Source organism: Panthera tigris, chromosome A3 (assembly GCF_018350195.1).
Source record: "Panthera tigris isolate Pti1 chromosome A3, P.tigris_Pti1_mat1.1, whole genome shotgun sequence".
NCBI classification, from domain to species: domain Eukaryota; kingdom Metazoa; phylum Chordata; class Mammalia; order Carnivora; family Felidae; genus Panthera; species Panthera tigris.
In genome coordinates this window covers 100,836,383-100,851,460 of record NC_056662.1, presented here as the reverse complement: position 1 = coordinate 100,851,460, position 15,078 = coordinate 100,836,383, and the positions used below count along the sequence as shown (strand labels likewise).

At 48.4% G+C, this 15,078-nt stretch overlaps 1 protein-coding gene and 1 long non-coding RNA gene across 3 annotated transcripts in view; one reads left to right on the top strand and one right to left on the bottom strand.

Moving 5' to 3' along the window:
- The window catches only part of LOC122237375, a 56,576-nt gene extending 49,143 nt beyond the window's left edge, over positions 1-7,433 (bottom strand). For both annotated transcript variants that reach the window (XR_006215873.1, XR_006215872.1), the window contains exon 1: positions 7,356-7,433. This is a non-coding gene — a long non-coding RNA (uncharacterized LOC122237375). The remainder of the gene's footprint in view (positions 1-7,355) is intronic.
- Positions 6,989-12,593, top strand: FOXI3 (forkhead box I3). Its single transcript, XM_042981947.1, has 2 exons — positions 6,989-7,839; positions 10,439-12,593. The coding sequence occupies exons 1-2, from the start codon at positions 7,119-7,121 to the stop codon at positions 11,056-11,058; spliced, it is 1,341 nt and encodes a 446-aa protein (XP_042837881.1). The 5' UTR covers positions 6,989-7,118; the 3' UTR covers positions 11,059-12,593.
- Positions 12,594-15,078: the final 2,485 nt, after the last annotated feature.

The following is a 15,078-nucleotide window of genomic DNA, read 5'->3' as shown; positions in this document are numbered from 1 at the left end:
GCTTCTCCTCCCCACCCCTCTCCCTCAAAATAAATAAATAAACTTAACAAATAAATCAACATTAAAAAATAGTCACATTTTGAGGTACCAGGGGTTAGAACATTGACATGTTAATGTTGGGGGAACACAATTCAGCCTATAACAGCATCCTAACTTATTGAATCAAAAAGGAAATTTGTTGGCTAATGAAACCAAGGGGACGAAGAAGGATGTTGGATCAAGGGATTCAAATCTTGCATCCGGAATGTGTCTTCATTTCTGTCACTCAGTTTTACTTGGTGTCACCTGCATTCTCAGGCAGGCTTTCTCCCTTATGGTACCAAAGATGGCCATTTTAGCATTACAACCTCTGTACAGGAACCAATCCGTGTGAAGAAAGGAACTTCTTCCTGACAATCCCAGCAGAAGTCCTGAGAAAGATTTTTTTTTTTTTTTAACGTTTATTTATTTTTGAGACAGAGAGAGACAGAGCATGAACGGGGGAGGGTCAGAGAGAGAGGGAGACACAGAATCTGAAACAGGCTCCAGGCTCTGAGTTGTCAGCACAGAGCCTGATGCGGGGCTCGAACTCAGACCGCGAGATCATGACCCGAGCTGAAGTCGGACACCTAACTGACTGAGCCACCCAGGCGCCCCAGTCCTGAGAAAGATCTTAAATGACCTACCTCAAATCACTCACTCACCTGAAACAAATCACTTGTGTAGGGACAAGTAACATGGGCAAGGACCAAGTTTGAGTCCCCAGCCCATCCCATGCAAACCTCAAAAACTGGGAGTAATGAGAGAGTGTTTCTTTATAGCGTTGCTAAACAGGCAATAATAACTACAACAAACCAGGCCCACTCCAATGATTAAAGCCACGGGAGTAGATGTGGCAACCCATGAAGAATATGTAGAGGAAAAGAAGAAGACCAAGGTTAGGAACCTGAGGGAACAAAAAACAATATGCAAAGAATGAAAGATGAGAAACAGACATCCTTTCGGTTGATGCAGGAGAGAAAGAAAGAAAACCAGGACAGTGTGTTATCACAGATTCCAAGAGAAGAGACAGTTTTAACAGAGAAACCAAGATTTGCAACACCCAGGAGTAAAAAAGTTAATGTTTTTTAATTGCAAGAAGCTCAGACACACCTTTTGTTGTTGTTGTTGTTGTTGTTGTTGTTGTTAGAGACACACAAATAGAAACATGGGCAAAAAATCAGAACAGGCAGTTCATAAAAAAAGAAATTAAAATGACCTATGACCAGGTAAATTCATTCATAAGGAAAAACAGACCAAAACATTTTCTTTTTTTTTTTTTTTTCAACGTTTTTTATTTATTTTTGGGACAGAGAGAGACAGAGCACGAACGGGGGAGGGGCAGAGAGAGAGGGAGACACAGAATCGGAAACAGGCTCCAGGCTCCGAGCCATCAGCCCAGAGCCTGACGCGGGGCTCGAACTCACAGACCGCGAGATCGTGACCTGGCTGAAGTCGGACGCTTAACCGACTGCGCCACCCAGGCGCCCCGACCAAAACATTTTCAAGATATGCCTCTCTGTGCTTTTAAGATCGGCAAAAATAAAAAGACCTGAACAAATCCAGGGTCAGTAAAGGTGAAAGGAAATAGGCATCCATGGGGAACCTGCCGGTGATATGAACTGTAGGACCTTCTGGCAGAGCAATCTGTTGGAATCAAACATTTAAAGGTACGTGTTCTAAAAAAATAAATAAATAAATAAATAATTATAAAGGTACAGGTTCTTTGACCTACCGAATCCCAGCTAGGAATTTACTATCACAAATAAATTCAGCCATATTTTTTTTAAAAAAGGAAATAATCCTGGGGCGCCTGGGTGGCTCAGTCATTAAGTGTCTGACTCTTAATCTTGGCTCAGGTCATGATTTCAAAGTTCACGGGATCAAGCCCCGAGTTGGGCTCCGAGCTGGGCATGGAACCTGCTTGGGATTCTTTCTCTTTCCCTCTCTCTGCCCCTCCCCCACTCATGCTTTCTCTCTCTCAAGATAAATAAACATTTAAAAAAAGTAAAAATAAATAAAAAGGAAATAATTCTGGGATGCCTGGCTGGCTCAGTCAGTACAGCATATAACTCTTGCTCTCGGGGTTGAGTTCAAGCCCCACATTGGTGTAGAGCTTCCTTAAAAAAAATAAAATGAAAATCGTAAAAAAAAAAAAAAAAAAAAATTAAAAAGGAAATAATCCAGAGATTCATCAAAAAAAAAAAAAAAGTTAAACTCAAAATATTGCCCACCAGGTATGGAGGGGCACCAACGAATCAGAACAGACACTGGCTAGAAACCACCCATACAGCCATACTGGTGGGTCCCCACTGAATATCCTATGAAAAAGGGAACACCAGGTGAACAAAATGAGGTAGATTTTTGGACATACGGGCTGTTTTCGAAAGTTCTCCAGAACGTGTTAATGCAAGTATAAGGTGCAGAGCCATGTGAACAACACGGATTCCATTTTTGTACATACTTAAATACATATAGAGCTGTGCTGGTAAGTATTTCAAAACATTTTCTGGAGGAGAGCATAAGAAACTGAGGGCAAGTGGTTGCCTTTGGTGAGAGAGACTACGTAAAGAGAGGGAAAGAGGTCGCACCGTTTAATGTCATAGAGGCTATACCATTTAATGCTTCTTAACTTTTTTTTTAAGTTTATTTATTTACTTTGAGAGAGAGAGAGAGAGAGCACCCAGGGAAGGGGTGGAGAGAGAGGATCCCAAGCAGGCTCAGCGTTGTCGGCACAAAGCCCGACTCAGGGCCCCATCTGAAGAACTGTGAGATCATGACCTGAGCCGAAATCAAGAGCCGGATGCTTAACTGACTGAGCCACCAGGGCTCCCCTCTTTTTAAGTTTTTAATTTATTCAAGCGACAAACAATATTTGAGCACCTACTAATGTCAGGCACTGGCCTAGGCGCTAAGGAAATAATGCAGGAGGCATTTAAAGCTGAGTGCTATTAGCACGGGCTCCTCAGCCGCACTGTTTGAATCCTGGCTCCCTGCTTAGAAGTTGGGACACCACAGTTAAATCACTTAACCTTTCTCTCCGTTGCTTCATTCATGAAGTATGGACTAACAGTTCTTATCTCACAGGACTGCTGGAAGAATTAAATGCGTTAGGTATTTGGCACACATTCCTTAATTGTTAGTGCTAAAAAAAAAGGGAGCGAGAAGAGACCCAGTCCCCATCCTCCATCCAGAACACCTAGTATAGTGGGTGACTGAAATGGAGAGGAGGAGTTGGTTACTGGGAATGAGGGGCCAGGGGGCTGGATGAGCCACCCAGGCAGATGCTGGCACCACCCAGTGGGAGGGCAGGGCTTGAGGGTCTTCTTGCCCCGAGGACGGAAGAGTGGAGGGAAGTGCAGCCTTCAGCTGAGATGGCCTCAGGACACTTTGGGAGGATCCTGGGAGATGCATTCAGTGCAGGCAGGCTCTGCCAGGCAAGCTGTCCTAGGACCGCTGGAGGCACCCTGGGCGCCTGGTCTGGAGCAGAAGCAGGAGTCTGAGAAGTGAGCCGAGGAAGCCCAAGAACGGGGCTAATCAGGGAGAGCCAGAGGCCAGGAAGCATTCCAGAGAACTGCGGAGGGGAGAGTGAGGCGGTGGGGAAGAGGTGTAGGGCTCAAGCAGAGGAGCCAATTATGAACAACTTTGTTCAAAGGAATTGTGGGAGCACCACTGTTTCGGCCCGTAGTTTTTCTCTTCTTTTTCTGCATTAAGTACACGGAACTTCTGTGGTATCTTCAGATGTTTCAGGTTTCTAGAGTCCTTAGGATTCATCCTTTTTGTTACACTCGTCATGCCTAATGTTTGAGGAAGAGGGGCTCGAACTTTGGGGGTCAGCCGGCAGGTGGCTGGGTGGTCCCTGGGTCACGCCCTTGCTTCTGAACCTCCCCGGGTTGGATTTTTGCCCCACTCCATATTTGCAGCTCACTCCAGTCTTCCGTGACTCCCAGGTGGCTGAGCAGGGTGACTGGCAGGGGCAATCTGGCCAAGGTCAACTTAAAGGGCTTATAAGAGAAAAATATTCTTGGAACAGAAGACATATCTCAAGTTGGTGGAAGGCTTGTCCTCCTTGAGGGGAAAGAGCTGCCTCAGTTTTCCACTAATGCTTACAGTCAGTAAGTAGAGCCCTAAATATTCGCTAAAGGAGCAAATGCGTGGTCCCTCTGAGTTCTGTTTCCATCTGTCGGTCCCAGCCTTTGAGGTATGGACTGGAGAGGACAGGACAGGCTCCTTGGTGTGCCCCCCAACTAACGATACTACCAGCTCTAAAACTGGAACCGATTAAGGGGTCAAAGTTGGAAAAACATGACAGTAAATAAAAAATGAGGCGGCGGGTCCAGCTCTAGTTGGTGCAACATCTTAATCTATCCTCTCCTCATGGAAACAACAAATGCACTAATTAGCCTTCTATATTTTGGTGGTTATCTTCCCTCCATGATTCCCCAAACTGTACTCTCCAATTACAATCTAAGTTTTCTGGAGTTCTCTTCTCACCTCCTCTGGTTCATTTTTCATCTCCACTGGCACCAGAGTTTATTTACTTTTTATCGTATTTTCCCCAAATGTTTTATTTTCCAGTGATGAAAACATGTAACAGCCTCACCGTTTTACATTGGCATGGAAGCATTAATCAATTGCCTTGATGACATCTTTTTTGTGAAAAAGCGATCTGACAAAATGTTATTATTGGGTGCTTGCATTTTAAGTACATTTTTTATCCTGTTTTTGAGTGCACCCACATGCTTTTACATTTTAATTTTAAAAAATAGGAATTAAAAATTATTTTAACTTTGACATTAAAAAATCCCAGGCCATGACCAATAATAGTTTTAACCTTATCTAACTAAGATGTGATTGAAAACGGATAGAAAAGTAAAACTTCCAAATCCCTAGAGGGGGTATACACCTTACAGATCCCTGCCTAGATGTATGCTGTAACACAGGCAAAGAACCACTAGGTGGCTCTGTCATTTTTAGGTAAAACTAAAGTCCGCAAAAGATAATGCATAATTAAGGAACAAAATCTCTGGTAGGCAGAACCTTTCATCAAAGCAAGAGATGATAATTTGCAATCATGGCCTCTTACTCAGAAATAATTTGGAGCTATTGGGTTAAGAATTAGACTAAAACAACAACAAGAACAACAACAACAACAACAGCTCTGCAAAACTGCAAAGTCTGTACACATAAGCAATTTGTTAAAAAATAAGGGAGGGTATGATAGCCTTAAGGACATCAATTACTAAAGGGGAGATGGTTACAAATGTTTTCTAATTTACTGTCATCTCAGTTTCTAGATTTTCTTTTGGACTTCCTGTCTCTCTCTCTCTCTCTCCCTTTTTTTAGATCTTTAAACTTAAGAACAAATATTAAATGGGGGCATTATAACTTATTAAAAATTGCCTTAAAATTTCCTGGGTTATAGTTGTCATCTTTATTAACATCCCAAAAGAAATAAAACAACTTTGTTTTGTACTATTGGGAAAGGAGAAAACACACACACGTTGTTCTTCTCTAAGAAAATTTTAGATCAAATTTAGATCCTTAAATCAAAATACAATTAAACAAACACTATTCCATTCTATAGCATTTGCCAAGAGAGTAAAAGAAACAGTGTGCTGAATTTAGAGGTCAGAATAATTCTTTTCTGAGTCCAGAAAAGATGAAGAAAATAGTTACTTGGAACTGTGGTTTGCATTTTAGGTATTAAATTTACTAGTTAAGTATCTCTGGATATCAGTTTTTAAGAAATGAGATAACAGATGATGATAACGTTCTGTAAAGTACATAACTAACTTTATATCATGAGAGTAAGAGTGGAGTGAGTAGAGGGGGGTGGATTTCCAAACTATTAAATATTCTGAACTGTCAGTCTGCAATTGGCAAACAAAAAACTTCCCCCCACCCCTCTCCCTTAAATGCGAATCTCAGACTTGTCACTGCCTAGTAAGAACATATTTAGGAATGATTTTAATTGTAAAAGAAACAGTTTTCTTATTGTTGTTCGGAGCCAATAACTAATGATTGTGTGACATGTGGGGTTGCCACAGTATCTTACTTGTTTTGCTTGTTTGTTTGTTTTTTGTTTTTGTTTTTTTTTCCCGGGCAGGAACCACATTTCAAAACTTACAGAAGTAGAAAGCAAGTCCTATACCATAATTCGTTAAGACCGTTTTTGTAAATGAGCGCTTCTTGCACAGTTTAAATTACAGTTGGCTTTAAAATGCTAATTCCGAACCCACTTATTTAAATGTCTCTGAAAACATACACCCTTCTGTTTTTGAAGAAAACAAATCGCACCAAAGGACTGCACAAACCGGACTTAAAATGAACAAATACTTCCCGAATGTGAACGACATATAGTTATGTGTTTAGAGACATGGTTAGAAGAATTAAAAACCAATTTCAGTCCCTCCCATCACAGAATCCCCTAGGAGATGGGGACACTCCAAGGATGCCCGTTACTAAAATCTACCGTAAGCCCCCAAAGAGTTGTAAATCGCGTCTATTCTTTTCGACTGGAAGCCGATCGGTTGAGACCGGCCGTGAATCCTGTAACTCAATCACAAAGGGTGCAGAAGCTCGAGGTAGAAAACCAAAGGGGGCTAAGCAGGTGGTCTGAGTGGCCACCCAAACTCATCTTGGGCACTTTTTAGAAAACTGCTGTACTGTTTGGGTTACCTTCTCCTGGTTTCCACTTCGTCTTTTTATTCCACCCCTGTGCTCAGAACACGTCGGCTGGCAGTGGGGTGCTTTTCGCCCTCAACCTGGAGGCGCGGGCCTGCGCCAGCCTCCCCCGGGCTCCCGGGCTCGCGGGCCCGCCGAGGAGGGGCTCCAGGGGCGGGGTGGGCGGGGCGCGCGGCGCGAGGGCTCGGGCGCGCTCCGCCGGGATGCGCGGGCAGGTGGGGCGTGGCGGGGGCGTGGAGAGCCCGGGCCCGCGGGCCGCCGCCCAGCCCCGGGCCGGCCCGGGAGGAGCCGCGCCGCAGACGGTTATAAGAAGCCGGCTCGCGGGCGCTCCGCGCGCCTCCGCCGACCCCCGCCCCGGCACCGGTCGCCCAGCGAGGGCCGAGGCGGGGCCGCAGGGAGGTTCCCGCAAAGGGATGCTCTCGCCCGAGCGGCGACACCAGCCCCGCTCGCCCCTCGCCGCCGCCGCCGCGCCGCACCCGCCGACGGCCGCCGACATGGCCCTCTACTGCGGCGACAACTTCGGCGTGTACTCGCAGCCCGGCCTGCCCCCGCCCGCCGCCGCCGCCGCCCCGGGCGCCCCGCCGGCCTCCAGGGCGCCCTACGGGCTGGCCGACTACGCCGCGCCGCCCGCCGCCGCCGCCAACCCCTACCTGTGGCTCAACGGGCCGGGCGTGGGCGGCCCGCCCGCAGCCGCCGCCGCCGCCGCCGCGTACCTGGGCGCCCCGCCGCCGCCGCCGCCGCCGCCCCCCGGGGGCGCGGCCGGGCCCTTCCTGCAGCCGCCCCCCGCCGCCGGCACCTTCGGCTGCGCGCAGCGGGCCTTCGCGCAGCCCGCGCCCGCCGCGCCCGCCTCGCCCGCGGGGCCCCCCGCGCCCGGCGAGCTGGGCTGGCTGTCCATGGCCAGCCGCGAGGACCTGATGAAGATGGTGCGGCCGCCCTACTCGTACTCGGCGCTCATCGCCATGGCCATCCAGAGCGCGCCCGAGCGCAAGCTCACGCTCAGCCACATCTACCAGTTCGTGGCCGACAGCTTCCCCTTCTACCAGCGCAGCAAGGCCGGCTGGCAGAACTCCATCCGCCACAACCTGTCGCTCAACGACTGCTTCAAGAAGGTGCCCCGCGACGAGGACGACCCAGGTGAGGGCGCCGGACAGGTGCTTCCCCGGCCGGGAGGGCGGGGAGGCGGCGCCCGGGCAGGGGCCGACTTGGATGGAGCTCCATGCGGAGTCTTCTCTTCCTAACTGGGACTGGGAGCCAGAGCGGACGGAACAACCGCCCGAACCTCGAACCTCGTCTGGCTGGGGTGGGGGTAAACCGGAGGACAAAGAGAACTATCAGAGGACCCACGAGCGCGGGGGCCCGGTGGTGGGGGGCTCGCCCCTTGCACCCACTCACACCCACCACACACACGCGCAGAGGCTGGCCGGTTAGAGAAAAACGAAAAAAAGCCAGTATCCTCAAACGGGAAGCCACCCCTGGGTGCCAGTGGAAGGAAGGGACCGAGGTACAGGTAGATTAGGAATAGGAACACGCGTGGGCTCTCGGATAAGGGACGACTATAAAGGGATTCAGGAGAGCTGAGAGCCCCGGCACATTTCACGGAATAGGTAGTGAGAGACCGACCAACAGCCGGCCGTCCCAGCTGCCCCTGGAGACACGTCCTTCTGCACCGGGGTCCTCTCTGTGTCCTTCGTGAAGTAGGCGCCCGCCTTGAGAGAGACGACTGAAGTCGTGGCACAGGCATCAGGGGACAGGGAATAGAGGAATCCGAGAACTAAAGCTGGGTCCTACAGAGTGTGGTTTGGTGCCTTCACTATTTAGAAATGTAAAAATGAAAACCCAAAGAGTGCTGCATTTCTGATCCGAGCCCCCCGCTCCCCGGGTGAGGAGGGCTGGGTTACAGTGGAGCGCTGTGAGTGGTTTTCCTCTACCGGAGAGGTGGAGGCCGAAGAAAAGCTCAAAAAAAAACGAGAAAACAGGATTCTACTTGAGGTTTTCAGAAGGAGCTGGGGACAGAGGAGGTGGGGACAGAAGCGTGATAGGAAAAAGAGATGCAGGATTTTGTGTAAATGCTCTGGAGCGTTCGCACCTTGAAAGCACTCGAGAGCGGTGCTTTCCAAGAGGAATACGGTACAAACCATGGGTGATCGCAAATTTTCTAGCAGCCACGTTAAAAAGGTAAAAAGAAGCCGGTGGAATTATTTTTAAGTAACCCAAAATATTGTTTCAACAGCGAATATAAAAGCTATTAGTGAGATACTTTATGCTTTTTGTTTGATATTAAGTCTTCAGAATCCTGTGTGTGCTTGATTCTGCAGGGCACTTTGGCCTAGCGAGCCACTTTTCAGGTGCCCGACAGCCATGTGTGGCAAGTGGTTACTGTATTGGACAGGGCATACAGTTCTAGAAGGTATCTTCTAGATACCTTCCCCATTTGGCCCCTAAAGCACCTGAGATTATCATGTTAATGGTCATGTATATTCTTCTGGACTGTCTAAAAAGTTAGCGTCTTTAGCTAGTATCTTGTCAAAGCCCTTGGTACTAAGGGACACAATATAAATATCCTGATAGGTACAGGTGCTGGTATTCAGATGGCAGTTGTATGAATAAAGAAAAATTTTTTTGCACCTATTTGCAAAAAATGTGTTACTGAAGATCCTGGGTTTGGAGGAATAAGTGCTAGTTCACGCAGGCAACCTAACACAGTGTTTAGGTAAGAATGTGGAGTCTAGAAGCAGCCTGCTTAAAGCCCAGCTCTACCATTGCTAACTGGGAACACAGCAGGTTACTAACCAACGTGGCCTGTTTCCACAGAGCTGAGAGGAGCAACTGAAGTTGCCCGTGTAAAGCACTCTACAAGACAAGTGCTTACCAGTACTTTTCAAATGCCAAAGATTCTGTTTACCAGAAGTGATAAAAGCTGTTGAGAGAGAAAATCCTCCAAGAGGGTGGATCTTTTTTCCCTCAATTATGCTAGATAGTGAGGGGGATTTTCTAAGCAGAAGGCTAGCACCACATGCACTAAATGGGGCTCTGGTCTGAGATTTGCCGGTGGAGGAAAAGCTGGGAAGAGACCTGGGGCACCTCCTGTTGAAGGGGAGGGAGGGAGGGATGTAGATTCCAGGAGCTCCCTTGTCCCCTGAACACACGTTGTGCAAGGTGGTGTGAAAACAACTGACTACCCAGTAATAACTTTTGTGATTTTTGTTTGGCAAGACAAATGACTGTGGTATTTGAGGTTGCCTTTTTCCGGTGGAGTGATTTTGTTTTAAGGGACAAATATTGTACCCTTTGAGCAAATAATAATAACGGGTACCAGAACCCTCACGGCCAATCTGTAAAATGGGTATTAATCTCATGCCTGCTTTTATAAATCTAGAAATGTAGGCTCACGTTTAAGTAGCACCAGGATTTTGCAAGGGCGCACGCCATGAGTCTGGAGGGGAAGGTGTTGGGGCATTAAAAATGTCTTGGGCCTAGAATTAGGTCTCGCGATTTTAAGTAGCAGGTACTGCCAGGAGAGAGTGGAAGTGGCCAGAACACCTGGGTTCAAGATTTCTCCTTGGAGGTGAAGAATAAAACCTCCCCCGGAAGGATAAATGTAACCAGTAGAGGGGACTGAGCATGTTTGTCAGGGTTTCATGAGAGCCCGTCCTCCCTCCGGGACTGAGGCTGAATAATTCGAGGGCACGGACTGGGTCCTTCTCTGACCTGGGTTTCTTTCTCCACCCCGTAGGGAAGGGGAATTACTGGACCCTCGATCCAAACTGTGAGAAAATGTTTGACAACGGGAACTTCCGTCGGAAGCGGAAGCGCCGCTCCGAAGCCAGCAGCTCCTCCGCGGCGGCCCCAGGGACCACAAAATCGGAAGACGGGCTCTCCTCAGGATTGGGGTCGGGAGTGGCCGCGAAGCCGGAAGGAGACAGCCCGACGGCTTTGCTAAGGCCGTCCCAGTCCCCAGAGCCTCCCGAGGGCACCAAGAGTACCGCCTCGTCCCCGGGAGGCTCCCTGCTCACCTCCACCCCCTGCCTCAACACCTTCTTCAGCAGCCTCAGCACCTTGAGTGTCAGCGGCGGTGGGGGCACCCAGCGGGCGCTCCCTGGCGGCCGCCACCTGGGGATCCAGGGGGCCCAGCTGCCCTCCAGCAGCGCCTTCCCCCCCAGCTCCGTCTCGGAAGCCGCGCCGGACACCTTGCCGCTGAGCTCCGGCGCCAGCAGCAGCGGCCAGAGGCCTTCCTACTGCAGCCCTTTCCCTGCCGGCTCCAGCGGGGGGCAAAGCAGCCCCTTCAGCAGCCCTTTCTACAACTTCAGCATGGTCAACAGCCTCATCTACCCCCGCGAGGGCTCCGAGGTATAGGACTCGCCAGCCTCAGCTTCTCAGACTTGAATATGCGCACCTGAGATCTTGTGAAATGCAGATTTCCCAGGCAGTAGGTCTTGGGGCAGGAAGGGAGGCTCTGCATCTCCCTGGAGCCCCGGTGATCCCGTGGGCCCACTGGCCACATCTGGAGGCGCACGGGAGTCGTAGATGACTCTTTCTACAGCCCAGCAAGCTTTCACAGGTTTCTTCTGGAGAAGGGCCTCCCTGGAGAGAAAGCCACCTCTGTTCTGGGCCAGTACCTGCGAGCCCTGCGAGGGCCTGGACCGCGTCTGTTTTGCTCATCGCTGTATATCAGGGTTACAAGCTCAGATGTGCCCACGGGGCAGCTAAGAAACAAAAGAATGAAGTGTCTTGGGTAGGAAAAAAGGTCGCAGTTGGTAACTGCAGCAGTGGGGAGCGGTCGCGACTGACCAGCTGAAGGCCGCTGTGGGCAGCTAGTTCTTTCCTGCCTGGCAGCATCTTGATTTTTCTGGAAAAGTCAGGTGTCTGGATTTTTTTTTTTTTAGAAAACCTCCATTTGCCTTCTTTGCCACCAGTTAAAGTTCTTAAAATACTGTACCAGGAAACACCACAAATCCTCTGAGCTACATCCAGCTCACAAATCACCTCTGCTGAGGCTCCGCTTCTGGGACCCGGTGGATACTAACAGCAGTAGAACTGCCCAGGCAAGCTCTGTGCGGAGTGCCGTTTCAGACACACTCGACGTGTGATCCCACAGCAGCCTTGGGAGATCAGTATTATTACTGTCCCTGTGCTCTCTATATGAGGCCGGTGCATCTCCCAAGAGGTCACACAGAAGTCGAGGAGCCAGGATCAGGTCCGGGCAGTCTGGCTCCAGAGCTGGTGCTGCTAGATTTGTTCTGGTCCTGAGAAACAAAAGGTGCCGTTATCCGTAGGCAGACACAGTGTGCAGGGGGTGGGAATGAGCTACATCTCATTTGACCAAAGATTGAAATAAGTGACCATTTCAGATGTTCTCCTGAGCAACAAGGACAGACACCTCCCTCTGCCTTCTGCTGCCATATGCCCAGGGTGACCATTGTCCTAGTTAACTTGGTGTCCTGTCCCTTTTAGCGTGTGTCCTAGATCTTTCATTTTTTTAAGACAATATTAGAGTGTTATTAAAAAATAGTTTTGAAATGGAATTTTTTTATAGTTTCTTAATAAACCGTCTGTTAAAATTTTTTAATATAATTTATTTTTTAGCACTCCCTTTTCTCAAGAGGTACCTGCATTCGAATAGTTTTTATGGTCACCCTCCCAGTGCCCAGCTGAGTGTCTGGTCCTTGGCAGATCCTTGGCCACCTTTTGAACTCACCCAAAAAGTGCTAATTAAAATGTAGATAATTGTTGATTTCATTGGAACAGCTGATAATGTCCTGAGTTGCCTTTGTTCCCTGTTGTTGGATCTTTGATAGGAGAGTTGCTGGTTTGGGGATTTACTTTTTTTTAGAAAACGGGACGCAAGTAAGTACATTGTAAAAAATTTTTAACTTTTCCCTGTGTATTCTTTTTTAAGACTCACAGCGTTACTTTTAAATTTTTATTTTGAAATACACAATACAGAAAACTATTTTTTAAAGTTTTATCGAGGTATAAATAACATCACCGTTACTTTTTAAATATTATGGACGAAGACAACCAAAGAGACTACCTACCCCCCAGATTGTGTGTACAAAAAAAACGTTTCTGTGGATATTTTTCTATGTGAAAAATCGTAGGGACTTTTATAAATATTATTTCTAACACAGTTCTATATTTGTAAATTAATTTATAATGTGAACTGGGACAAAAAAAAATTTTTTTTTCCCAAGAAAGTACACTGCATGCTGAGAATCACATGAAATAAACTCTTAAGTGGGATGATTTCTGGCCACCTTTACGCATTCCTGTTTTTCTGTCTTCAGCGTCTTTGTCCTAAAGGAATAGAGATGTAAGGGGCATGACACTGAAGCCACTACAGGGACTTTATTGAGAGCAAAAGCAAATGATGTTCCCGTTGGATTGGTCCCACCTGCCCACGTCTGAAAGGCTGGAACAAAACAGTTACTCTTGGGGATGGTCTATAGGCATGTGAGCATTTTATTGATTTTAACAGAGTAACAGTTCTGTCTTAGATCAACCAACCTAAGTGTACCAGACAACTTCTGTTCCAGAATGAAATGGTGCTGTGAGGTCTCACCAGCTGGCAGTAGTCCTCAGGTGGCCTCCGCAGCCCTGGGTGTGGTGGCCCTCAATGGGGCCACAGGCAGCCCATCACTGCACACTGCCAAGGAAATAGGAAACTATTGAGACTGGGCCCCCATCTAGAAGAAACCAGGAAAACGAGGTTTCTAGACTAGGGTTTCTCGGCCTCAGCACTACCGCTATTTAAGGTTGGGTAATTCATTGTAGAGGTTGCCTTGTGCATCACAGGGTATTTAGCAGCCTCCCTGGTCTCTACCCGTTAGACTCTAGAAGTGCCTCCTTTCCACCTGGCCCTGGCCACATGGTGACGACCTGTCTCCAGACATTGCCAAATGTTCCTGGCCAGTTGCGGGGAGACAAAATTAACCCTGCTTGAGAACCACTGATCTAGACTAACACCCAGAATTGGAAAATTGTGGGCTAGTTGTTGAGCCCTGGATGAAGGAGGCCACTGGGTTTTTGGTGTAGGACGGTTTCTGTCCTGTGAGATGCCTTTTCTTCTAAAGAAAATCAGCTGCTCTCAGAACTGAGATCCACTAGTTTGCCCTGTCACATTGAAGGTAGATTCCTTCAATATTTTAGTTGCTGACTATAGATTGTTTATGGCAGCTTCCTTCTTGACATCTAATTATTTCTATTAATAGAGACCTAGGCCGGAATAATTTCGACCAACAATAAGCTACCCGAGTTTTGGGTTTTGGTTTTTGTTTTTGTTTGTTTTTTGGCATGGTCGGAGGTTGGGGGGGCTGTGGTAATGGAGAGAGACATAAGGATTTCTTGGAAAGAAAGGCATGCAAAAAGCACATGAGTAACCCGCATTTGGAAGTATCTAGATCTGAGTGGTTGGCATGAAATGCCAGGATGATGGCATTTATGAGGACAAAGGCGAAGAGCAGAATCCGCGTCATTCTCCTGCTGAACAGCCGCGGAGGGTGGCAGGGCCGCTCAGTCTCCACTCCCAGGACTGAAGAAGCTGTAAGGTGGGCAAGTCTCTATCAGGGAACTGCCTCCTGCTGGGCATGGGACCCAAGGCTACCCGACGAAGCTGCCCGTGCCTGTGAGATTTCCAGGTCAAAGTCTGTACCAGCCCTACAGCTGGCACCAGTTTCCTGCATCTGTGACGTTGTCTGCCTGAGAACCAGGTCAGACATTCTGGATCTGAGCTAGATTTCACGTTCTGTTGTTTGGGACAGTGCAGAGGGAAAGATGTGCTCCCTTGGCCTATAGATGAGTGACCTTCGTTCTCTGGGGGTGGCCAGGGACCAGGGGACTGACGTCGAGTTGCAGCCCAGGTTGAGGCCATTTGGGCACATGTATAAGTAAGTGAAGGCAGCGCCTTCCAGCCTTTTGGGATGTAGTGTACCTTCCAGAATAAGACAGGGCCAAAGGAGAATTTTAAAAACTACTAAACCGGATTCACATTTCCTTCTGGACACTTTGAGAACCTTAATCTTGTTCTCAAACTTATTAGGAAAGGGGGGCCAAGAGGCTTCAGGAACTGCACCCCAACTTCTCCAGCTCCCCAGGGCCCTGACAAGCCCCTCCCAGAGCAAAGTGGGCCAAGCTCTGGCCATGAGGAACATCACTAAAGCTGTTCTCTTCCTCCCTGTGACTGCCCAGAATTTGGAAAGAGGCTAAGTCCACAGGGTCTAACTGGTTTTCTTTAGCTGCTCTAGTAGCTAAAAACCTAGAGGCTTTTAAAGAAGAAACTCCCAGTGGTTTACCTGAGGCAGGGATTTGCGGGTTCTGGGGCCGAGAACCGGCTGCCCACGTGACCTGGCCTTTTGTCATGGAAAGTGGTCAGCTGGG